General features: G+C 28.8%; 2 protein-coding genes and 2 pseudogenes across 9 annotated transcripts; 3 read left to right on the top strand and 1 right to left on the bottom strand.

The window, feature by feature from the left end:
* Window positions 1-8811: 8811 nt before the first annotated feature.
* LOC111297088 (Pectin lyase-like superfamily protein) lies at window positions 8812-14824 on the bottom strand. 8 transcript variants are annotated; one of them, XR_016325940.1, is made up of 7 exons: window positions 14459-14818; window positions 14018-14369; window positions 13073-13283; window positions 12896-12964; window positions 11391-11623; window positions 10877-11173; window positions 8812-10403 (listed from the first exon to the last, which is right to left on the bottom strand). XR_016325940.1 is itself a non-coding variant. In XM_089740683.1 (6 exons), the coding sequence occupies exons 1-6, from the start codon at window positions 14583-14585 to the stop codon at window positions 11154-11156; spliced, it is 969 nt and encodes a 322-aa protein (XP_089596809.1). In that variant the 5' UTR covers window positions 14586-14820; the 3' UTR covers window positions 8812-11153. The 8 variants fall into 8 exon arrangements, 6 of the variants coding, with proteins under 6 accessions (XP_089596809.1, XP_089596807.1, XP_089596806.1 ...); XM_089740683.1 differs by having other exon boundaries at window positions 8812-11173; window positions 11434-11623; window positions 14459-14820; XM_089740681.1 differs by having other exon boundaries at window positions 8812-11025.
* Window positions 9137-11032, top strand: LOC111297631 (exocyst complex component EXO70H1 pseudogene; annotated as a pseudogene).
* A 2658-nt stretch (window positions 14825-17482) lies between the features above and the next one.
* Window positions 17483-21309, top strand: LOC111297153 (3-ketoacyl-CoA synthase 19-like; annotated as a pseudogene).
* A 1277-nt stretch (window positions 21310-22586) lies between these two features.
* Window positions 22587-25394, top strand: LOC111297163 (3-ketoacyl-CoA synthase 19-like). Its single transcript, XM_022891799.2, has one exon. It carries the CDS (start codon window positions 23744-23746, stop codon window positions 25124-25126), a length of 1383 nt encoding a protein of 460 aa, XP_022747534.2. The 5' UTR covers window positions 22587-23743; the 3' UTR covers window positions 25127-25394.
* The last annotated feature ends 2083 nt before the right edge of the window (window positions 25395-27477 follow it).

The raw sequence follows: 27477 nt of genomic DNA on the forward strand, positions 1-27477 counted from the left end.
CGTTCAGATAATTTCATCTGCAGGATGGATAATAAAATGAATTAAATCACACAAAAAAACTCATCAAACTTCCTGTTATTATCAAGATTCTTCTCCAGGATTTAGGTGGGACTGGAATCCCATGGATCGTATTTTTAAAGGGGTAATGTTACGAATGGTTCTTATATTATAATAGAATTTTCAATGTGATATTTAAATTTTAAAAATTTTTAATATGATATTTAAATTATTAATTTTTTAATTAATGTAATATTTGGAAGGTTATTCATTTGTCACATGATATTTTTGGAGTTAAATCATATTAAGAATAAGTATTCGTATTGGTTAATAAATTAATAATTTAAATATATTAAAAAAATTTTAAATTCAAGTATTACATTAAGTATTTTATTATAATTTAGGAGTCAATTTATAATATTAATTTTATTTCAAAAGATTTAAGAATGTCATTAGTGCCCAAGGTCATATAGATTAATGTTTTTGGGACTTTTTTTTTCTTTTACATTAAATTTTCGTCTTTTAAGACCATATTTTTATTTATTTATTTTTTAAAAGTCCTGAAAGGGTAGTAAATGAGGGGAGCCACTTTTGTCAATGCTAAAATAGAGCATTAGCCAACAAATTAATCAAGTCATCATAATTTTCTAAGTCAGATGTAATAGAACAAAAGAAAAAAAAAAAAAAAAACAAGGACTGTGACTCATTTGGATGGCTATTATGTTATTGGAAAATTTTAGCAAGTCATTTTTTTTATTCTAGAAAGAAATAATGGTTTTTCTGTTCAGACTTAATAGTAAAAGTCAATGTTCAATTAACATTGTCTCCATATATGATCACCTTTTTCAACTTATTAAGTTAGACTTTTATTTTAAGTTGGGGAGGCTTGTAAAATTGATTTTTTTTTTTTAATTAGAAGGATTTTTTATTCATTTAGATATTATAATTTATTTATTTATTTTGATAAAAAATATCCTCAAATATTTAAAATTTTATCTAAATCTCTTACTTATTTGAGCTAAATTTAAGTTATACTGGCAAGATTTAAGTAGAACTTTTTAAAAGTAAAATTTTGAAAGTTTTAATTAAAAATATTTAAATAAAAATTTAAACTGAAAACTCAATATCCCGATGATAGCATGTGATTTTTTTTTTATAAGATTACTATATTAATGTAATCATCAAGATAATTTTATTATTAAGGTGATTTTGTCATTCGTAATTTGAAATCACTTTATTTGGTTAACAATAATTAGTTATTATGAATTAAATATTATTGTATTTGGTATTACTAAATCAAATATTATTTTGTTTACAAGTACAAAAATAACCATACATATTGTCATAATTACATGAATTAATAAATTTAATATTATTTAAAGATAATAATTTATAAAATATTAGTAATATTTTATTTATTTTGTAATACAACATAATTAATTATTAAATTAATAAATATATTTATTGATAATTAAATTAATTTTTATAAAATAAATTATATAAAAAGTATTTGAATTAGAAAATAAATCTAATATTAAATTCATAGTAAAATAAAAAAATTAATTTATATATAAAATATTACAAAATAAAAAAAATACAAATTATTTTGAACTTGTGACAATGAATATTAATTTGAAAATATAAAAAATGCTAATATAAAATAATTATAATTTTAAAAGGAAGTAAATATTTAATTCACATATAAAATAGGTAATATTTACTATTATCAATTTTTCTTATCACTTTACTTTAATGACAAAAATTTTTCATCATTTTGAGTAGAGATTACATCACCCTTCAAAGTAGTAATATAATCATTTTTGGTGATCCAATATCACTACCACATAAAATCACTAAGTGCTTATTAAACACAATGATATAATTATCATATGTAGATCAATATAATTTTTAGATTGATCACCCATATCTAGACATATTAATTTATGTATTTATATTGTGTAAAATATTAAAATTCGGGCATTCATATTGTGTTTTATAAAAAAAATTATTCATCTTAATTTGTATAAATACAAAAATATAAAATATATTTTTTTTTATTTTGTTAAACCTATATATAATTATTATAAAATTTTTAAATCATGTTATTTATTTATATTTTTTATATTATCTTTATATCGTGTCAACATATATTACTTTAAATTATTAGATTTACTCGTATCAAATAAACACTTTATAGTTCTCTTAATAATAATACACAGGTTTTAATTTATATTAAAAAAAAATCAAGTCTCTAACCTGATCCAACTACTTTTTATTGGAAAGGTAATGTTTATTTAGATGTTAACTAATTTATTTATTTATTTATTTGTGATTTCACTTGAGTAATTTATTCGGATGCATCATCTTTACTGAAAAAGTAAAAAATAGTAGTTCGAATCTACCTTTTCAAATCAAGAAAAAAACAATTTATGGGGTTCAACATATATTATGTTAACAAATGAGTGGCTTAATTAAGATTCAAATTAAGATTAATGTTGAAAAATAGTAGTATTAAGAAAGATTAATACATAATTAATGTATTGAATATTTTTTGTATTAAAAAATTTGTGAAATTCTAAAAGCTTTTGTCAACAGCCTAAAATTAAAAAAAAAAATACAGATACTAAAATTCAAATTTTAAATTAATTAAATATTATTTTTTAAAATAATTACATGAATCTATTAAATTAATCTCGAAATTTCTTTTAAAATAAGTCCTTTGCCCTCCAAATATGTCATCTCACTAGGTCCCATGACAGTTTAGTCATCCACAATTGATTGCAACACTAATTTTCTTTCAAGAAATTAATTTTTACCCCATTTGAGTCAAATGCATTGTAAATGTGAAGATTAGTGCAACAACGATGACAAATCTCCTTAAAAAAAGGGAAATTATCAAAGTTAGATTTTTTTAATTTTATAAACGAAGTTAAAATGATGACACATATTTATTAATATAAAATATTAAAAAAATTAATATAAAAAATTATACTCATTTATGAAAATAAAAAATTTCATCATCAATATCTCAAATACATTTGATATTTTTTGTAAGATTATCATAATAATATAATCATGAAAATAATCTTATTATCAAGATGATTTTATTACTCGTAATTTTAAATTATTTTATTTTGATAACAATTATTAATTCTTATGAATTAAATATTATTACATTTAATATTACTAAATATCAAATATTATTTTATTTAAAAATATGAAAATAACTACACACATTATAATTGTTACACAAATTAATAATTTTAATATTATTTAAAAATAATAATTTGTAAAATATTAATAATATTTTATTTATTTATGGTAAAATGTAATTAAATTATTAAATTAATAAATATATTTATTGATAGGTAAATTGATTTTTATAATATACATTATATAAAAAAATATTTGAATTAGAAAATGAATCTAATCTATTAAATTCAAAATAAAATAAAAACAAATAATTAAATTATATATAAAATATTAAAAAATAAAACATATAAATTATTATTTACAACTTGTTACAAAAAATATTAGTTTGAAAATATAAAAAATGATAATATAAAATAATTAAAATTTTAAAAGAAAATAAGTTTTCAATTTACATATTAAATGAATAATATTAACTATTATTAATTTTACATATTACTTCACCTTAGTGATAACAATTTTTTATCTTTTTTATAAGAATTACATCACCCTTCAAGGCAATGATATGATTATTTTCAGTGAATCAATATCATTACCATATAAAATCACAAAGTGCTTATCAAACACAGTGATATGATTACCATATGTAGATTAATATAATTTTTAGAGTGATCACCCATATTTAGACTTGACGATTTGTGTATTCGTATTACGTAAAATATTAAAATTAATATATTCGTATCGTATTTTACTCAAAAATTATATATCATAATTCGTATTAATATGAAAATATGAAATATATTTTTTTATTTTGTTAAATTCATATATAATTATTACTAAAATATTAAATCGTGTTACCTTTATATTTTTTATTTTTATCATATTCATATCATATTTTTAATTATTAAATCTATCTATATCAAATACTATCTAATATATAATTTTTAAAAATAAGACTCAAGTTGTAATTAAAAAAAAAAAAAATCAAGTCTCGAACCTCATCCAACTACTTTTATTGTAAAAGTAATGTTCATTTAGATGTTAAATTAAAAAATTTTTGTGATTTTCACTCGAATATTTTATTTAGTTACATCATCTTTACTGAAAAAAAAAAAAAAAGTAAAGTTCGAATCTACCTTTTCAAATCAAGAAAAAAAAATGGGGTTCAACATATATTATGTCAACAAATGAGTGGCTTAATTAAGATTCAAATTAAGATTAATGTTGAAAAATAGTAATAGTAAGAAATATTATTATTCTATGCATAATTAATGCATTGAATGATTTTTTGTATTAAAAAAATTGTGAAATTCTAAGAGCTTTTGTCAACAACCTAAAACAAATTACAGAAAATAAAATTTAAAATTTAAATTAATTAAATATAATTTCTTAAAATAATGACAAGAATCTATTAAATTAATCTCCATTTTTTTTTTTAAATAAGTCCTTCGCCCTCTAAATATGTCATGTCACTAGGTCCCATGAACGGGCTAAAGGGAAGTTCAAGCATTTGACAGTTTAGTCATCCATAATTGATTGCAACACTAATTTTCTTTCAAGAAATTAATTTTACCCCATTTGACTCAAATGCATTGTAAATGTGAAGATTAGTGCAACAACGATGACAAAACTCCTTAAAAAAAAAAAGGAAATTATCAAACACACTTATGTTAGATTTTTTTATTTCATAAATGAAATTAAAATAATAATAATATATGTTTATTAATATATATTTAAAAAATAAAAAAATTTAATTTTAAAAATATGTATTACTATTTTAATCTAGTTTATGAAATTAAAATTTTTTATTATCAGTATATCAAATAATTTCTCTTAAAATATATAATAAAACCACCAACAACAAAAAGGCTAAAGAAATTTCTTCATGATTTTTTTTTGGTAAAAAATTATAGAAAAAAGAAATTATTTTCAAGATTAAGTAGTTGTAGATCTCAATAAAAATTTATATTAAAATTATAAATTATTAATAAAAAATATTAAAATAAAAATAAAAATTTAAATTTTATAAAAAATATTTTATATTTATTATTCAATCAAAGACACGTGATCATGATTTTGTTGCTATTGATTTTCTAAAATGCATGTTTAGAAATATGAAATATGGATACAATTAAATTGAAAAAAAAAAAAATTATCCAAGTATTCTTGAAAGTTGATGACAAATATTTTTCTATGATTCTAGAAAATATATTTTTGCTTGTTCTAAAAAGCAAATGATGCCTTTTATGATTCTAAATTGTCAAATCATAAAAATGAAAAATGACGTTACTCTATCATTTCTTTAAAATTCCACTTTATATTATGATTCAAAATTTAATCATACAAAAATTTATAATTTAATTAATTGGATTTTAATAATCATTTTTAAAAATAATATTCAATAAATTTAAAATTTAAAACTTTTTTTCTTTATCGATTTGAAATTTAAATTTTTATATTTACAACATCCTTTTTTTATAAATTTAAAATTTAAATTTTTATACTTATGATCTCTATTTTTATTATCATATTACAACCCCTTATAAAAAAAAAAAAATTACAAAAACTCATATTATGTTTTTCATGATGCTACTCTATCCATCTACAAAATTAATTTCCACTTTTTATTATGATTCAAAAATTAAATACAAAAACCCATATTTCAAAATTTTTTTTCTAGAATTTGACTGACATAAGTAAGTAATGAAGAAGAAATGGGGAGTAGGTTATATATACAGTTAAAATTAGACATCATTGTCAAAGTCCTTACCCAAATATAACGGCATTGAGGTTCATTTCACTTAAAATAATTAGACAACAATTTGGACTTCCCCATTCATACAAGCCATTACGCAATTGACAATAAATTACATGTGCAAAGGGGAGTTTCATAATAAGTTTACTTCAAGTCACGGATTTAAAGAAAAAGAAAAAATAATAATAATTGTTTTATATTAAGGGTGGTCTTTTTCGAAAAAAGGGTCCCGCTAAAAAGTTTTTTTTTATATTAATTTTTTATTTTTAAAAATATATAAGTTTTTATTAATTAAGATATCAATCTCTTTATAATAAAAAATTAATTAAGGTGCTATTTTTTAAAATTAACTTTAGTAGAGATCTTAATTTTATCCATGTTCCATAAAATATCTATTTTTTTTATGTGGTAGGAAATATGAACGAGTATTATATTGTAAGGATGAAGATGAAGATTGATATAATTTTAAATTTTTTTATCAAGTATGATTATATGAAGACAGAGATGGGTAATATAGTATTCGCCTAAACTCGTATTTATATTTTACATATATATATTTTTATATTTTTTTAAATAAATTTTTATTAAATAATATAAATTATTATTTTAATTAATTAGAACTAATATATATTTATTTTAAAAATATATATTTATAAAAAATTATATAAATGCAGACAATAAAAATAAAGAAAAACTAAAAAAATTATGGGTATGAAAATTACTCATACTTATTAAATACTTATAAAAATAAAAATAAAAACAAATTTAAAATGCTAATTGAATAAAAATACAAAAATAAATATAATATAAAATTTTGAAAATAAAAAAAATATTCTACTAACCTCATGTCCTATATGTTGACGTCATAATGCTTAGGTATACGAATAGAATACCATATACAAAACAAAAAAAAAAGAAAGAAATGGAACAGAAAATCAGAGCCACAAATGTTTACTTGACCAAGATACTGTGTCTCCAACAAGATTAGTGTAGTTCGTGGGTTGTTTAGACTTTAGGGAACAAATCTACGGCGGTCTTTTTAAGGCTTGTTGGTTAGAAGTTTCAAATAATCCACGCCAACCAAATTTAGAGGTTCTTATCACTCACAAAATCGAGGAGTGCTCAAATAAAGTAAAGGAAAATAAAATATAATGTAATTTTAATGGAAATGACTAATTTTTTATATTCCCTCAAATTTTTGTTTTGTCACATTTAAAATATTAAAAATCTGAACAAAAATTTGTAAAAATTCAACATAAAATTGACCTAATAATCTCATACATACATATATATATACATATATTAAAGGTCATTTTAAATTTAATTTTGTTTTAAAAAAATACTATTTATTGAATAAATGTTGAAATATCTTAGAATTGATAGTTTAATCTAAAATTGATATTTTTTCACGAATAGTTTAATAAATCTATATCCATATGGTTAAGTTAAACATATGTTAAGTCTTGAGTTTTTTATAATTTTATTTTTAAATTATATTTTTTTATTTATTATCAATTAATTTTACGTTAAATGTATAACAGAGTTAAGATTTTGTTACGTTATCCTTTATCTTATATCTTTTTTTAGTATATCACATGGTGAGTTATTTTTATTTTTTACTTATACATGATAAATACTTGTTAAATAATGTTATCTTATATCAGTTGTTTTAGAGATATTTTCACCTATTATCAATTATGTTTGAAATTTATTTCTTTTATATAATTTTCATGCTGTAAAAAAAAATTATCTCTTAGAATCAAAATGGTCCTATCATTTATGTTGGGATTTACTTACAAATTTCAAAAATATTTTTTTTAGAATGAAAAATTACGAAAATTGGAGGTTGTAATATGAAATTAAGAATTAAAATAGATACGTTTTATAATTGAATAATTTTGCAGAAAATATAACATTGGAAAAAAAAAAAGAGAAATATTTGGTTGGTATAAATGGGAGTAAACGTATTTTAATATGGGTTTGGAAGACCGGGAAAGGGGTTTTCAATGATATACGGCGTCTCTTTCTTGGTAGCTTCCTGATGGACCTTGACTTCGTTTCATTCTTCAACGAAGTTTACTTTCAATTTGATATCTAGTTATTACAAAAATATTTTTAAAATTTTAGGGATTAAATAATTCAATCTACCTATGACTGAAAAAGAAGAATTGATTTTGTATTAGATTTTTTTAATAAAAAAGTCATAATTTGAAGAAAAAAATTACAAACATTAAAATTTGAATATAAACTTATTAAATATTATATTTTAAAATAATTGTGTGAATCAAATTAAAATTTTAACTTATAATATTCAATAACGAATAATTTAATTTTAGGTTTGAATTCAAATTTTATTAGATGTGAACTTTGTACAACTATACGATGATTTGTTGGTTATTGATTTTACTTGTTTATTAATTTTTTTTTTCATGATGTATATTGAATATTATTTTGTTATAATTTTAACTTTTACATATACATATAATTTTATCAAAGAAAAACTATTCCCTCTCTTCACATTAACCTTTTCGGATGTGTTTAGTGACAAGGAAAAGGTTTTAGGATCTTGAAATCTTAAGTTTAAGTTTTATTATATATAAATTTAATTGTTCAGTTAAATTATAATTTATTAATTGATTATTTGGTGATGTAATAATTTGATTATTTAGTTAATTATAAAATATAATATTTGATAATGAGTGTAATTTTATAAAAATACTTCAAGTGCTTGAAATTATTGAAATTGTACAATGTAAATATTAAAAGGATTAGGATAATAATGTAATTATTATTGTAATAGTATTTGATAAATCACCGACTAATCCCACTTATAGAGTCTAAAAACTCTACAATGGATGGAATCATTTTTCATTAGAAAAAACTGAATTGCAGGAAAAAAGAACAAGAAATATCTAAGAAAAACTTTATTATAATTCCTCAACATTTTTTTCCAATATTAAAATCCATGAATTCTTGCATTGCTTTCTATGGATATCTGATGATCAGGTCTTTCCTTCTGGAATCTACTTCATTTTGCCATTAAAAGGTCAGTCAATGATTCATTGGTCTAAACATCAATTTTGGAGCTACGTACCTCAAGTGGAAACTTGCTGCTCTTTTCCTCTATATAGTCCCCTCCCCCCATGACAGAAACTTCAAACCAAGATTGATAAACAGCAGCAAAGTCCTCTGCTTCAGCTTCCTTCTATCTTCTGTGAACCCTGGAACGCAAAAATGGTGTTGGCTGAGACTTCAAAGCACAACACTCTTATTGCAAGAAAAGGATTGTCTCCTCTCTTTTTGTCATCCTCTAAAACACCTACCTCTTCTTTTTCATTTCCAAGCTCTCTCACAGTTTCTGAGTCAATGGTGGAAGAGAGCATTCAAAATGCAGAATCAATCATCACAAAATGGGATCGAAACTCTTCATCATTAACCAGAGTTATCCCTCTCTTTCACCGAAACCGAAAAGAGGCCAAAGAGTACCTCAAATGTGTTGGAGACCTGCGTCGATCCATGCATTTTCTTGTTTCTCAAAATTCAGCATCTGATAAGCTCATTCTTGCTCAAAAGCTCATGCAATTGGCCATGAAAAGGCTTGAAATGGAGTTTTATCAGATACTGTCAACGAACCGTGAGCAGCTTGATCCGGAATCGGTTTCAAGTCTGTCCTCTGATGGTTCAGGCAGTTTTTATGATGAGCATGAGCTTTTATCTGAAGATGAAGCTGAGCTGAAAAAGGCTGGTGAGTCAATCACTGAGGTGGAGAGAGTCTCAGCTTTGGCAATGTCAGATTTGAAGGCAATAGCTGAGTGTATGAGCAGTTCTGGTTATGGTAAAGAGTGTGTAAAGATATACAAATTGTTCAGAAAATCAATAGTTGATCAAGGGTTATATCTACTTGGAATTGAAAAGTTCAAGTCTTCTCAAATCAATAAAATGCATTGGGAAACACTAGAGCATACAATAAAGAACTGGCTGAATGCAGTGAAGATTGCTGTAAAAACACTCTTTACTGGAGAAAAAATTCTCTGTGATCATGTGTTTTCAGCATCTGAGACAGTCAGGAAGGCTTGCTTTGCTGAAATAACCACAGAAGGAGCAAAAAATCTATTCAGGTTTCCTGAACTCATTGCCAAGAACAAGAAAGCAACAGAGAGAATTTTCCAGCTAATCAAACTCCATGAAGCAATCTCTGAACTCTTGCCAGAGATAGAAACAATATTCAATGCTGAATTGACTTCAGCTATTAAATTGCAGGCCCTTTCATCACTGCACAAAGTTGGTGAGTCAGTTTGCACTTTACTGACCAACTTCGGATCATCAATCCAGAAGGACTCATCAAAAAGTCTGGTTGCTGGTGGAGGGATTCACCCGCTTACTCGATCTGCAATGAGTTACATTTCTTCCCTGGCAGATTATGGTGAACAGCTCTCTGATATTGTTGCTGACCATCCACTACCAGAAAATTCATCACTTCCAGAATCTTACTTTGAGAATCCTACTTCCATTGACAGTCAAAAACCAGCAGTGTCAGTCCATCTTGCTTGGCTTATATTGGTGCTTTTATGCAAGCTTGACAGGAAAGCTGAGCTATATAAAGATGTCTCTCTGTCATATCTTTTCCTAGCAAACAACCTTCAGTTCATCATTGATCAGGTTCATAAAAGTAACCTGAAGTACCTCCTAGGTGAGCAGTGGGTGTCTAGACATACAAAGAAAATTATACAATATGCTTTGAGCTATGAATCAATGGCCTGGAATAAGGTATTCTCATCTCTCCCTCAAAGGACTTCGTCGGTACTATCACCTGAAGCAGCGAAAGACTGCTTTCAGAGGTTTAATGCTGCTTTTGAAGAAGCATATATGAAACAGATATTGTGGATTGTACCAGATGGGAAGTTGAGGGATGAACTGAAGGTGTCGATAGCTAGGAAACTTGGACCAGCATATAGAGAATTCTATGAAACATACTTGGTGACATTGAGTGAGGAGAAAAACTTGGAGGTGTTAGTAAGGATTGCGCCTGATGACTTGGGAAATTACTTGTCAGATCTTTTCCATGGAACTCCATTTTCATCGAGTTCTTTGTTATCATCGCCTCATTCACGAGGCTGCCTTCCCTGGTGAAAGATACAGTTCAAGGTTACATTACAAACTGTGATCCAATGGCTGGTATACAAAATCAGATAGAATCCCTTTGCTTCCTGTTCTAAATGTTTTTAAATGTTCCATAGTTAAAAGGAGTCAGCTACTTCTGTCTGCAAGTGTCTGTAGAGAAAACATAAAATAAATAATAACTTTGCATTTAATCTTCTGTTTTGCAAGTGTCCAAATGTTGAAACAACATTCTTTTATACATCCTGGTTGAATGGAAGGAAGAAAAATACGAGAAAAAGAAAAGAAAATGAGATACAAGTCTAAAGCCTGTACCTAGGATCATATAAACTAGATTCATGAAGAAGAAAATGAGAAGCTACCAAAATACCATCAGCTATGGTGGTCGACAGGTTGAGGAATGGGTTGCCAACCTGCACATATTTGAAGGACATGTTTCAAAGAATCTGAGGGTGCTTCCATTGTCCATGTTTGATAATATTCACTTGGATGGAATACACTTGTTTCACCAATGCCTGTTAGTAAGCATGGTTGTGCACCATCCAGAAACAAGTCTCCTTCAGATCTTATTAAGCCAGACCTTGCCTCTTCCCTGTCGGCTGCCTATATATCCAGCCGAAAGCAACATGCCAAACAAATCATGTTAATTGCCAGCAACTCTTCTCCTTTTTGAACTTGAAACAATACAAAAACAAAACCAAACATGCAAATCAAAGTGGAAAAGGGTTCACTTGAAAAGCAACTACATCTCAACACAGTTTTTATTCCACCCGTAAGATGCACTGAATGAGTCCTACTCCATATTTTGGTATAATTGCAGGCAAAAGGAAAATGAATCGCAGAGCTGCATGATGCCTAACATCTTTCCTAGAAGTGTAGCAGATGATTTAGCAGTCAACATTATAGATTGCCACTTCTGTTCATAATCGTAAAGAAAATTTTTTTTCCCTTTTTATAATAGTTATATTTGCTGTTTGCTTTGTGGTACACATTTTGAACAGCTGATAGTGATCGAACAGACAGTGCTATATCAGAAAAAGTTTATTTAGGAAGCATCACCTCAACAATGAGATGGCTTCCAAGAAAAAAGATAGTTGCTACTTGCTATTCTGATCTCTGCTCTACAAGAGGCTTGAAGATTACATTGTAAGACGAACAATATTGGCTTGTCTCAACCAGCCGCACTCCCCATTGGTGACAAAAGCAAAACGAAACATAGCAAAGTTATTTATCTAATCTCATAAGCTCACTAGAATGAAGTATTAACTATCACAATCCTTTTAGCTGATCTGATTGCTTATCCAAATTGGGGCATCCCATTAGGCATTTCACTCGAGCAAGGTGCTTAACCTCCAAACAGGATCCTACACAACCATCAAACCTTACTAGTGACAATCCCTTAATTTAGAACTAATAATGCAGCTCTTGATAGTAGGAGCTAGGAGATCTGATATACATCTTCTTAAGATTTGGATAACTATATTGTTGTATGGACTGGCAGACAGCACAAAAGAAACCTCACATTCCTTCATAGCAACGAGAAAGTACTTCCCTGACAATTTTCAGATGACACAATATCGGGAAGTACATAGGCTATAAATTGTCTAGAAATTACAGTGTTAATCCTTATGATGGGAAAATAAATACCACCAAATTAGGATGGATCTAAAGGAGAGAAACATGAATAAAACGATAAACTAGTAGGGCAATTCATATGACTACTGAATAAACTTTAAACAGCTAAATTCTGATTCCTGATAATAGCTACAGATTGCAATGGTTGAAAACTGGAAATGGCCAACGACATTCCCATAGAACAATTGACAATGTAATAGCCATCCATCCTAATGGTTTTGTTTAGTAAAAGATGGTTACCTTCTCGGTATAAAATTCGAAAGTTTTTTTCTTCTTTCCAGCTTCATATATGTTGCATTCGGAGTATATCTGATTAACAACAAACATACACAATCGAAAAAAAAAATCTGTAGTTTATATATGGAAAATGAAAGTATGCATTGGTATGCTTAATTTTCTTAAGAAAGACACCTCTACCTGAGCTTCTACACTTGCACAAACAGCATAAACGTCCCAGTGTTTGGTGTAGTTGTTGTACAAATGTACCTTCCCAAATCGAAGACGAGGATGCCTTTGCCGAGTTCCATCAAAAAAGCAATGGTGAATAGTCACTCTAATGCACCTATCCCCCACATGAGAAGGGTCTGCTCCAATAAGCATTGTCTTGTCGTGTTGAGCAAAGTAACATCTAGGGACACCAGAATTGCAGAAACAAAATTAAAACCATCAATACCCAGTTTCACTGATTATTACTCTGTTCATTCAAAGACCATTTCAAAGAATCTCTTGTAGGAGCCAACATTGAAGAAATAAAATGACAAATAAAATCAACCAAAAGTCAGAATTCAACATCAAACTCAATCTCATTCCAATGATTATTAGTTACTCAGTTAAGAATAAGATCATTTCAAAGGCTCCCTCAGGTAACAAAAATGCAGAAAAAAAAAAAAAAACCCATTAAAACCTGGAATTCTTTTTTTTGTACAAAAAAGTTTAGGATGAGGGGAGGCTTCCGTAGAGCAGACCACAGGCCTCAAAGATGACTTACATTAGATTCACGGATCACTCACCAAGGGAGACTGCTGGTAGCGGGATTCAAATCTAAACCTTACAAGAGAAGTATTCGAACCTTACCCAATCAAATCAAAACTTGGAATTCAACCATTTACATTCAATCTGATTTCACAAAATTTACACAGCCTATTAATTCTAACTTCTTAGACCATTTCCAATATCCCTTGGGGGAGGGGGGAATTGCAGAAAACAAAAACAAACCCAGAATTTAATCTTCACATTCAATCCCATTTCTTCAATGATAATTATATAACTCAATTCAAATCAAACCGACACCATATCAATCATAATTACAAAAATAAAAAACCTTAAGCCAACAAAAAATTAAAAAAAAAAAACAAAATTTACCTAGAAACAGTGATGTCAGTGCTTCCTCGGGTAATATCAATCAACCCATCATCATAATCTTTAAAACTACACCTATCAATCCAAATATGCTTTGAATTGGGTTTGATTTGAATCCCATCAACATCATGTCCTCTTCCTCCTTCAAACTCCATATTACAAACAATCACATTTTCACATTCCTTTAACCTTAACCCTTTTCCTGTCAGCTTCACCCTTTCACCTCGTCCATCTATTGTCTTGTGAGAACCCACGTTTAAGTACGATGAAAGTTGGATTACACCCGACACTTTGAACACGATCCAACCTGGTCCAGGTCTCCGGCAGGCTTCTCGGAGAGAACCCGGACCGTCATCTACAAGAAATCATATGTGAAAGCAAAATTTGATGAAAATTAATGTAATTTGAGAAAAAAAATTAAAGAAAGTTTTAGGGTGAACGCACCGGCTAAAGTGGTGACGGGAAAGAGAGGACCGTGGAGACCGCCGATGGCAAACCGGCCGAAGCCCTCGGCTTGACCGGCTATTGCTCTTAGGGTACTGTCCACGTCGGCGTACGGAAGCGATCCCATCTTGTTCTGCTTCTTCTAGATTTGTTTAACGTTGTCGTTTTAAGAGTTTTGGTGTCCGAGGTGGTTTGTGAAGTCGTTACTTTCCGTTACAAAAGGGCGTGTTTGTTGGAAATTCATTTTGACGGGGTTGCATAGGGCCGTGTTTGGATTATTTAGACAGGTAAAAAATAGACAAAATTAGGATTTAGATTTTTTATTTGTTTTAAAAATATATTAAGGTAGAAGCGTTCATAAATCAAACTTAGAAAGCTCAAGACGAGCTTAAAAATCTTGTCCAAACTTCAAAAATAAATATTTTAAATGAGCTCATGATAAAATAAAATTTTCGTTTTATTATCAAATCAAAATCGATAAAAATAGGAATATTTACTTTTTTTTTAATTATCTGAACATAAAAAATGATATAAATATTAAAAAAATAGATAAAAATATTATTTTTTATAAAAATAAATTATGTAAAAAAATTTAAAATTACAACATAACATAATTATTTCAATTATTTTTATTCAAAAATCAACAAAATTAAAAATATAATAACAAAAATTTTAATAAAATTGAAGAAAAACAATGATAAAATTCAATATTTATAAATTATAAATGCTGCAACAAGGTAAAATAAATGCTTCCTTTAATATATCAAAATATCAAAGTCAAAACCAATAAAAGTAGCCAACATACACAAAAACCACAGGCTAAAACCACGCATTTGAGAATTCAATGTGCCATATCTAATCAATAGGTAAGCAGAAAAACAATATCCATAGGAGCATCTACATTTTTTTTCTCTCTAGTTATTCAAGATTTCTAATTATCAGCTGCAATCTTATTACAAAAAAAATAGTTGGTGCATTTGAGCTTAATTTAATAGATTTATATAATTATTTTTAAAAGATAATATTTAGTAGATTTATAATTTAAATTTTAACACTTGCAATATTTTATCCTATCCTCAAGATACAACCTCTTTCGCACTAATAAAAAAAAAAAAAGAAAGGATAATCAATATTAAAATTTGAATTTTAAATTTACTAGATATTATCTCTTAAGGGTATATTTAACAATTTGTATATTCATGTCATGTAAAATACTAATAATTTATGTATTTATATCGTTTTTTATATAAAAATTACGTGTCATAATTTATGTCGATATGAAAATATAAAATATATATTTTTTGTTTATCAAACCGTGTCACTTTCATATATTTTTTCATATCATTTCTGTGTTATATTATTATAAAATATTTTAAATTATCAAAACTATTTAAAGATAACTGCATAAACTAATTAATCTCAACTTGAGTTCAAAATTGTAGTTTTTGGTTGAACACATAATTTTATGCAAAAATAGTAGTACTACTATTTACTTGTAATTTCATTTTTTTTCTTTGTTTAATATCAAATTTAAGGTTCCATTTAAGTCACTATTTATATACCTATTATCTCATATCTATCAAAGATGTCTACCAACTTTTTTGTTAAACTTTTTCTATTTATAAAAAATTATTTTATAAAGAAAAATCCAGCAATTAATATTTCTTAGTTAATCTAATCATTGAATTGAAAAAAAAAATTATCTTTCAAGTTTAATTCAACAAGGGCCCTTAAAATGTGATATTTACAAATGCTTGGATTCCTATTTCATTTTTCCCTTGGATTAACCTTATGTTAGGTTAATGTTCATTATTTTTTAAGTATATTAGTATTTTCTTTCTAATTAATCTTTCATGTTTCAAATTATTAGATTATAATAAGAGTTTGACCTAATTTAATTTATTAACATATAATATTGGGTCGATGTGAAAGAGTGTATTTTTAAAATCGTTTAATGAAAAAAATTAATTAAATAAAAAAAACTTAAACTCATGATTGTATTATTCAAAAAAATATTTATCAAATCCAATATTAAAAGGAAAGTTGCTCAATTAAAGCCAATATTTATTCTTAATAATATAATTGATTATAGCTATTTATTATGGAGTTGTAATGATATTTCATTCACATGTAATTACATGACCATAATATTTTAATGAATTAACATATAAAATTGGGTCGATGTGAAAGAGTGTATTTTTAAAATCATTTAATGAAAAAAATTAATTAAATAAAAAAATTTAAACTCATGATTGTATTATTCAAAAAAATATTTATCAAATCCAATATTAAAAGGAAAGTTGCTCAATTAAAGCCAATATTTATTCTTAATAATATAATTGATTATAGCTATTTATTATGGAGTTGTAATGATATTTCATTCACATGTAATTACATGACCATAATATTTTAATGATTTTTGTAAGACTTAATATAAATGATTTGAAACATGAAACAGTTGTAGGGTATTTATTGTCTCCAAACTTAGGTTATTTTAAAGAAACAGATTTTAGAAAAAATCAAATAATAAAAAATATTTTTCATTTACTTATCTAAATAATAAAAAATTTTACTCTTAAGAAAATAAGGCAAATTTTACACAAATTTTCTATTCCCTTTTTCTTTTCTTTCCTTCCAAACACCCATTTTCCAGTTGCCCTGTCCTTTGTCCGTATGCTTCGGTCTTAATGCAAGTGTCCTACTGTACTAAAACGTACTAAATGCTAATGCCATTTCCGCGCTAGAAGAGCAAAATTCTATCTTCCTCGCCTAGATAGATAAAAGAGCAATCTATTATATCCTCGATTCATATATTTATATAATATAAAATATTAATAATTTATGTATCTGTATTTTACATAAAAATTTCATTTTACAATTCATATTACACATAAAACATGAAATATAATTTTTATTCTTGTTAAACCCATAAATGATTTTTGTTAAATCTTTGTGTATCTCTTTTATATTGTGTCGCTTGATGTAAATAGAAAAAAATTGAAAATTAAGTATAAATAGAGGCAATGTTTCATGTATCAGAGTCAAATATTATTGTACAAGCTCAAAAAAAGAAAAAAAAAATCACAGCACTTAATTCTTTCTCTTTGTCAATGGAGCTCTTCATGACAATATGTCTATTACTTCTTTACTGCATCATGTTCTTCATTTGTACGTTGGTTTTACAAATGAGAAATCAATGCTGCTATATTTTTGCCTATGGGTGTTGTAAGGCTCCTGATGACAGGAAACTTGACACTGAAACCTGTGGGAAACTCATATTGAGGAACAAAAATCTTGGTATGGAAGAGTACAGGTTTCTGCTGCAAGCTATGATAAATGCAGGCACTGGCGAAGAAGCTTATGGCCCAAGAAATGTCATTGCTGGCACAGAAGAATCTGCCAACCTTTCTGATGCACTTTCAGAGATCGATGATGTTGTCTTCGGCACTCTTGGCAGGCTCTTTGCTAAAACAGGAGTTTGACCATCAGACATTGATGTGCTTGTTGTCACTGTCTCAATGATCTCTTCAGCACCGTCTTTACCGGCTCGACTGATCAAACGTAACAAGATGAGGGAAGACATTAAGGTCTTCAACCTGTCTGGAATGGGTTGTTGTGCAAGTGTTATGGCTGTTGATCTTGTCCAGCATCTGTTCAAGACATACAAGAATGCATTTGCAGTTATTGTGAGTTCAGAATCATTGAGTCCAAATTGGTATTGTGGCAAACAGAGATCCATGATGCTCCCCAATATCCTGTTCCGGTTGGGAGGGTGCTCCTTACTCTTGACAAACAAAAGATCTTTAAGGCATCAAGCCATGTTGAAGCTGAAACATTCGGTTCGAATCCATGCCGGCTCAAGTGATGAAACATATGGAAGCTGCACTAGAATTGAAGATGCACAAGGGTACTGTGGTTTCTTCCTCACCAAAAGCTTGCCAAAGGCTGCTGCTAAAGCTGTAACCATGAATCTCCGAGTTTTAGTATCGAAATGTTAACTCTAAGGTGTTGGGCTAAAAGCCTCCAATCCAATCACACTAACAGAAGCAAAATCAAACAATAAATCAAACACAACAATTTAACGTGATTCGATTTAATCAGCTTACGTCCACGGATGAGAAACAAGATCCACTAGTTGTGGAGAATTATAAACATACATTAAATCATCAACCTCACTCAACAATCAATACTCATAAGACACTCTCAATCTCCTCTAGTCCTATGGAGTATTCTCAACTCAAACAAATACAAATCCAAACCTTTGTGCACCCTTTCAACATAACCAAACACATACCCATATGCTCTCATACATCATATTTATGTGGACCCTCTCAGTCTCCTCTAGTCCACTCACAAACAAATATATACACCCATAAGATGTAGAGCCCTAATACTCCTATGGGGTGTCTATCCCATAAAACCTTACAACTCTCTTACATTTTTTTCTCATCCCTAATCTTGTAAAAACTTCACCTATTTATAACAATACAAACTTGCTCATTAAGAATCCTTCTCCTTTTAGAATTCTTCTCTTGTACGTTAAACTTGCTTATTAAGAATCTTTTTTCTTTTAGAATTCTTCTTTTGCAAGTCAAACTTACCTATTAAGAATTTTTTTTCTCTTAGAATTTTTTTTTTGTAAGTCTTCTTGTCCATCAAGCAATATCTGACAAATTTCAAATAAATCTTTTATAGTATTTGAGTTATTATTCCCAATAATCTCTACCTTGACTCAAATTCCATCAATCATTTGTCTTCATGCTAGATATGCTTAGCTCAACCTACAATGAAAGTCTCACACTCATCTTTTTTTGTGTGTCTTCACGCTTCATACAAACCAATCCTCAATCTTCAAAATTTAAACTCGAACTCTTCTCTTGAATCGAGCTCTTTTGGACTTGCTTCTTCCTATGTCTCAAACCATGCACTTGCCACATCTTAAACCTTTAGCTCTTCCACGTCTCGAACCTTCGACTTTTTCCACATCTTGAATCTTCAACTCTTCTCATGTTTCGAACCTTCAGCTCTGATACTATTTGTAGGAAACACCACAGCTCTGATATCATTTGTTGGGCTAAAAGCTTCCAATCCAATCATACCAGCGGAAGCAAAATCAATCTTGAATCTTCAACTCTTCTCATGTTTCGAACCTTCAGCTCTGATACTATTTGTAGGAAACATCACAGCTCTGATATCATTTGTTGGGCTAAAAGCTTCCAATCCAATCATACCAGCGGAAGCAAAATCAAATAATAAATCAAACACGCAAGAGACAATAATTTAACGTGGTTCGGTCCAACTAACCTACATCCACGGATGAGAAACAAGATCCACTAGTTGTAGAGAATTATAAACATACATCAAATCATCAACCTCACTCAACAATCAATACTCATAAGACACTTTCAATTTACTCTAGTTCTATGGAATATTCTCAACCCAAACAAACACAAACTCAAACCTTTGTGCACCCTTTCAACATAACCAAACACATACTCATATGCTCCCATACATCATACTTATGTGGACTCTCTTAGTCTCTTCTAGTCCATTCACAAACAAACATACACACTCATAAGATGTAGAGCCCCAATACTCCTATGGGTGTCTATCCCATAAAACCTTACAACTCTCTTACATCTTTTTTTCATCCCTAACCCTGTAGAGACTTCACTTATTTATAATCATACAAACTTGCTCATTAAGAATCCCTTTCTTCTTAGAATTCTTTTCCTGTAAGTTAAACTTGCCTATTAAGAATCCTTTTCCTTTTAGAATTCTTCTCTTGCAAGTCAAACTTACCTATTAAGAATTCTCTTTCTCTTAGAATTTTTCTTTTGCAAGTCTTTTTGTCTATCAAGCAATATCTGACAAATCTCAAATAAATCTCTTATGGTATTTGAGTCATTGTTAAGGGAACTTATTCGCTATGCAATGATATCACTTCGGAGAAGTAATAGCAAAACATCGTCTCCTGAAGCAGCAGCAGCAGCAAGTTTAAATCTGAAATCTGGTGTTGAGCACTTTTGCATTCATCCTGGTGGAAGGGCAATAATTGATGCAATGGGCAGAAGCTTAGGGCTGAACGAACATGATCTTGAGCCAACTCGAATCGCATTTCACCGATTTGGAAACACTTCAGCTGCTGGACTCTGGTATGTCTTAAGTTACATGGAAGCTAAAGAGGCTGAAGACAGGTGACAGAATTTTAATGATCAGTCTTGGAGCAGGTTTCAAGTGTAACAACTGTGTATGGGAAGTAATGAGGGACTCGGAAGATGTCAATGTGTGGGAAGACTGTATAGATCGCTATCCTGTAAAATTGACAGCCAATACTTCTTTCCTGGAGAAATACAGTTGGGTGAATGAGTCCAGGCATGAGCAATAGGTGTGACAGCAAACCAGGATTCTTGGTTTGGAGGTTCGAACAGCTCAGTTAGCTATGTGGACCATTCATCACTTGCCAATTGAGGCCCTACTTAAACTATTGTGTGATAAACTTTCATGGGATCAATTCATCATGTAATATTTACACACAACAGTTTACCAATATGGAAGGAAAAACTGGTCCCTGCTAGTGAAACCAGCATATCTGGGAAATTTGATATTCTCCAAGAAGAGTGTGTTCACTATTTTTCAAATGATTGATTCTACATTCTTTTGTTTTGAAAATATTAATTGAAATAACAGCACTACAGCAGAACTACATGTGAGATATAATTGTTAAAATTAAGTGTGAGAAGTTTTTTTTGTCTTTTTTTTATAGAAAAAGTTTAGGGTGAGAGGAGACTTCACCGTTTCGAGGTCAGGGTAGAGCGCAGGCCTCAGAGAACTTATATTGGATTTACATATCACCCACCAGAAAAGAATATTGACTGCGAAATTCGAACCTTACCAACTCAACCAATTTCGTTTTGGCAATTTACTTGTTATTTTAAAAGGGCAAAACATCACATATATCTACTTAAGAAGGACAGAAGGGTTTCAGGGGCTATGTCAGTCAGCTGCAGTACCATCTTTTGTCCTTTATCTCCAGGATTTTAAACTTTCCATTCAAACTTAAAACCATTACTTAAATTTGCACATTCCTCTCCTTTAGCAGAAACTGTAAACCTTGCTATTCTCACTCTTTTGTTCCCAGGGATGCTGAAAAACTCACGAGGAATCCGCCTCCAGCACTAACATACCTTTGATGTTCATGTAAAATATGTCTGTTAGACTTGTTAAACTTCACAAAATTTTCAATCAGGATACAGTAAAAGTGTGAGTATTTAAAAATCAGGATTCTCCTTAGCATTTTGGATACAGTTTAAGTTAATAATGTTATGTTTCTCAGTTGAACATGACTGGGGAAGCAAAATTTAGTTAATTTTTCCTTGTGTTCAAGGAAAGTTACCAAAAATTGAACCCAGAACTTACCTCAATTTGTTCATGTAATCACTCTTAAGAAGTAGCCTCTAGCAAGTCTGGAATTCTAATCCCATCACTTAAGACCCATTTTCCTATTCCAGGGTCGACCTTTTTTTACCAAAAAAGTTGGATAAAAATTTGCAATATTATCAGAGTTCTAGTGGAAAAATACTGTATCAGGTTTTTGGAAGCCTCAAAAACACCAAGCTGGTAAAATAGGGATTGAGAAGAAAGAACTGGTTTTCTTCCAAAACTATGGGCATATGAAGGTAGCTTGTCAATGTGACAGAGTGGTATACTTTGCCTAACCCTGCAACTTGATTACCTCCAGCTTCCATAGGACCACAGCAGTACCAAAAATGAAAGAAGTTTAAAACTTTCAACCACTCATTCATTAATATTTCATTAAAGGCACCAGACTCTATGACTTCACAGTTACATGGTTTCTTTTCTTTTTGTGTTGTTAACCTTTTCGGAGTATTGATGGAAAGAGGGCTGCAACGGGCATGCAGTGTTTAAACACAATGATGGTCAATGATATGAACTAATCAGCTATTAATCTCTTGAATCCAATATCTTTCAACTTTTTAGAGTAGTGAGAGTTAAAGCTGTTGTAATTGCTCTTAAATGCGACCCTTTTTTTAATAAATTTACAGCTAATCACAACAGGAAATTTTACTAGCCAAGAAGGATAATCATTGTTTATTCATGTGACAAAAACATGGTTCTGTTTCCATTTAGTTTACCAGCAAAAAAGTATTCATATCTTCAGAATTATAGCACTCTTGAGTAATTTGTGAAGCTTCTAATCTCCCCTTCCATCTAACTTCTTTGAAACGACAGATAAGCAAAGTTTTTCATTTGTCATTTTCATTTCTTTTGCTTCCAATCTTGTAGAAATGTGACTGAAGCAGAAACCATGGTGTGCAAAAGGTCAACGACACTATCAAAAACACCGGAAACACAAGACATGAAATTTAAAAAGATTGAATACATTGTCTACTAAACTATATGAGCCAGGCATCGCGAAAATATCAAATTTCACCAGTCTGAGCTGCCTGATATGTAGCATCTTATGTTCAACTAGACTTCGAACCTGAGACCTGTGAGATATCAGCTATTTATGAGTACTTATGTATAAGAACATGTGATAGCATCTATTAAATCTCTTTTTCTTTATGTCACTTAATTTCCGCCTTATCTTTAGCTTCTATTTTCCTTCTTTCTTCTCCTTTTTCTTACAACTGCTAGTTAATTGTATGCAAAATTTATGTGCATGACTTTTCTCTAGCAAGCCATGTGATTGACCCAATGTCAGGTAAGAAAAATGAATAAAGCTAATAATTTTGAAGTAATGGATGTTTAACAACTAATACTTTTTGCTGTCATAGTCAAGTCATTTTGATCTTGAACATGGCTCTTGGTACCATCTCATCAGATAGAGCAAACGACCGTTTGCCTAGTTTATGAAAGCAAAATAGAATTGGCCATTGGCTTTCATGGATGAATTTGAAAGGAAAATTATGTTACTGCTGATATTTAATGTTTAATCTTCCCATTCTAGAAAAAACAGGGAGAGAAATGGATGCTCATCAAGTCTTTCATGTACCAGTCAAATCGGACTCTGCCCTACAAGCAAGTTGCAGAAGTTGCAGCTGTAACCAAGAGATAGGGGTTGTTGAGAATGTTATTGCTTTTAAATGTTGAAATAACATTTTCTTCAATAAAATCTTCAAGTTATATAATGCTATGATCTGGTTCGAGGGTGTTATTGGGTGGAAAAAGTAGGAAAAGGGTACTATAAATAAGGCATGTACCATGACTTCCACAGGCAGAGCTCCCTGAAGATTTTCCTCACTTCTTCTAAATCACTCAATGGAGCTCTTCATAACAATATGTCTTTTAATTGTTTTCTGCGTAATCTCATACTTCTACCAGAGGTTTTTTCAAATGAGAAACCAATGCTGTTATATGTTAGCGTATGAGTGTTACAAGGCGACTGACGACAGAAAGCTTGATACTGAAGCTTGTGTAAGAGTTGTCATGAGGAACAAGAATCTTGGTCTAGACCAATACAGGTTTCTCTTACAGACCATGGTGAATTCAGGTCTTGGTGAAGAAACTTATGGCCCAAGAAATGTCCTTGCTGGCAGAGAAGAAACTCCCACTCTGGAGGATGCTCGGGCAGAGATGGATGAGATTATGTTTGACACACTTGACAAGCTTTTTGCCAAGTCTGGAGTTTCTCCATCCGAGATAGATATACTCATTGTCGATGTGTCACTGTTTGCTCCAGCACCTTCCCTGACAGCTCGGATTATAAACCGATACAAGATGAGGGATGACATTAAAGCCTTCAGCCTCTCCGGAATGGGATGTAGTGCAAGCATGGTAGCTGTTGACCTGGTGCAGCACTTGTTCAAGACATACAAGAATGCATTTGCAATTGTTGTAAGCACAGAAACAATAGGTCCACATTGGTATTGTGGCAAAGAAAAATCCATGATGCTGTCAAACTGCCTGTTTCGATCCGGAGGGTGTTCAGTGCTCTTGACAAACAAAAGATCATTGAAGCATCAAGCTCTGATGAAATTAAGCCATTCAGTACGAACCAATATTAGCTCAAATGATGAAGCATACGGATGCTGCATACAAATTGAAGATGAGCAAGGATATGAGGGTTTTCTTCTCACAAGAAGCCTAACAAAAGCTGCTGCTAAAGCTTTGACAATGAATCTCAAAGTTTTAGTACCCAAAATCTTACCAATAAGAGAACTACTCCGGTTTGCTATAGTATCTTTGTGTAAACGTAAGAGCAAAAGCTCAACACCTGAATCAGCAAGAGCAGGTTTGAATCTGAAGACTGGTATTGAGCATTTCTGTATTCACCCTGGTGGAAGGGCAGTTATTGATGGTCTTGGAAAGAGTTTAGGGCTCAGTGAATATGACCTTGAGCCAGCCAGAATGGCGCTTCACCGCTTTGGAAATACATCAGCTGGTGGCCTGTGGTATGTTCTAGGTTACATGGAAGCCCTGAAGAGGCTGAAGAAGGGTGACAGGATTCTGATGATCAGCCTTGGAGCTGGTTTCATGTGCAACAACTGTGTTTGGGAGGTGATGAAGGATTTGGAAGATGCTAATGTATGGGAAGACTCATTAGATCGTTACCCCATCTCCAGAAATAACCTGGAGAACCCTTTTGCTGAGAAGTATAGCTGGATCAATGATGAGTGTCTAAACTTTGTCAGGGTGAACTAGAATTATCGGCCTTTTCTGCATTTTCTGATTTTTAGATGTTTTAAACTTCCCCCCATTTGTTGCATCAGGTTTTGTTCTTCATGAAGTTGCGATTTTTAAAAACCAAAACAAGCGTGTGAAAGAGGTTGGTGCTCATTTCACATTGTCTACATTTTTGGTATAATAAAGTTTCTGTATTCATTTCATCAAGCAGTCTGTTGTTTCTTGCATGTATTCTAGAAAAAAAAAAAAAAAAAAACTAGTTTAAAAATGAAAGTTCTACTACAAACACATACCCTCTAATGAGCTCTTCCAATCATATCTAATCTGTATTATTCATATTTGTTATACATTGAGATTATTGTGATTTTATATTTAAATTAAATTTTCATGAACAATTGATTTTAGATTAGATATTCAATCTAATATCAAAACTCGGATTCTATTTTATTGTTCTTACATGTAATTTTTTTTTCAAGGAAATGGCCGGAAAATCTTTCCTCCTCCAGCTTTCAGACCATCCCATCCACTAGAACAGAAATCATTTATCATGACAGCACTTCCTCTAGTGCACAATAAATCCACAACATTAAAGTTAATCGATTCATATAAAATATTAATACTTATATATTTATATTGTTTGTATATAAAATTATATGTTATAATTCGTATTAAAATAAAAGTATAAAATATATTTTTTAATTTTATTAAATATATATAATTTTTATTAAAATTTTAAAGTAATATTTAAATAATATTTGAAATCAAATTCAAATTTAAAACATTTTATTTGAAAGCTTCATTAATGTGAAGTCAAGCTCACAAGTTTAGCAGGTCACCCTACCGATTATTTAATAATTAAAAGAAAGTATATAATTGCAGCCCGAAGGGATGATTAATGAATTAGGTAAGAGTGGGCTAAATCCTTATGGCCGCTAAGCTATCATTCTTAGTATTGGCACGAAGAATAAGACACATACCCAAAACCACAAAATAAAATTTAAAAATGATAACGAATTTGGAAAGAATACGACTCAATTTTTTAGATAATAAATAAAATTTTAAATTTTTAAAATTTGAATAAAATTTGAATTGAGGTTTTATGCAATTTTATTCAAATTGAATTTTATTGATTCAATTTAGTTTATTAATTTTTAATTTTTAAATTTTATTTGTATATATTATTTTAACATAATTTTTAATATTTTAAAATAAATTTAAATATAAAATAATTATTTTTATTTTATAAAAAATTAAAATATATACAAAAGTTAATAGAAATATATAATTAGATTTACTTCATCTTTTAAGTTTAATACTTTTCAATTTAAAATTTGATTTAAATTTAATATATATTTAATATTTAATATTTAAATTTAATTCAAATTAAATAAAATAGTTTAATCTAATTTGAATCGAATATTATAATTTTAAATTGATTTTTAATTTTTTTGATTTTTTTTCACCCCCTAATAAGAGGAAAGGAATTACTAGTTTTACTTTTCTTTTGTTACAACAAGTTTCCGATGTAATATAGAAGAAAAAATTATAAATATTAAAATTTAAAAGTATTAAATATTATTTTTTAAAATAATTATATAAATTAATTAAATTAAAATATTTTTAAAATAAAAATTATATTAAATAGATGAATCCATCTCCATCTCCATCTCAATAATGTTCCTTTCATTTTGGCAAGTTTTGACTTTGTCATGATAGTGAGTGAGAGAGAGAAGGTGATCAAAGGAAAAGCCAAAAATTTTTAATGTCTTTGCCTAATTGGAGTATTGGAAAAGCAAGGCCATAAATATTCAAACTTCATAAACTTCAATGCTTGTCTCTAGTTGTTCACCGTATTAAATTGGATTGAATTGAATTTTATTTAAATTATTAAAAATTTATTTAATTTAATGTTAGTATATTAAAATTATTTTTATTTTAATATTTAAATATATTTAAAATTTAAAATTTAAAATTAAATAAAATTAGTTAATTTATTTGATTAAGCACATATAAAAATTTTTATTTAACAAAACTTATGTTATTTTGGGAATACAAAACAAAAGATATCTTTCTATTTTATTTAAGTTATGTAATGTATCTTTCACATTAATATGACCCATTTAAAATTTCTTACAAAGATGGAATCAAATAAATATAAAAAAAAAGAAATCAAAATCCATTAATAGAACAATATTTTGTTTCAATCAAACTTTTAAAAGTTATGTTTGTTTTTATAATAAATTTATTAATTTTAAATATAATGTGATAATAAGATAAAACATATATAAATGATAATTTAAAATTTGAATAAAAATATTATATGCATTTAATAAAAGTAAAAAATATATTTTATATTTAAAATATTTTCA

Source organism: Durio zibethinus, chromosome 12 (genome assembly GCF_047325235.1).
Source record: "Durio zibethinus cultivar Kanyao isolate XHJ-2024 chromosome 12, ASM4732523v1, whole genome shotgun sequence".
Lineage (NCBI taxonomy): Eukaryota > Viridiplantae > Streptophyta > Magnoliopsida > Malvales > Malvaceae > Durio > Durio zibethinus.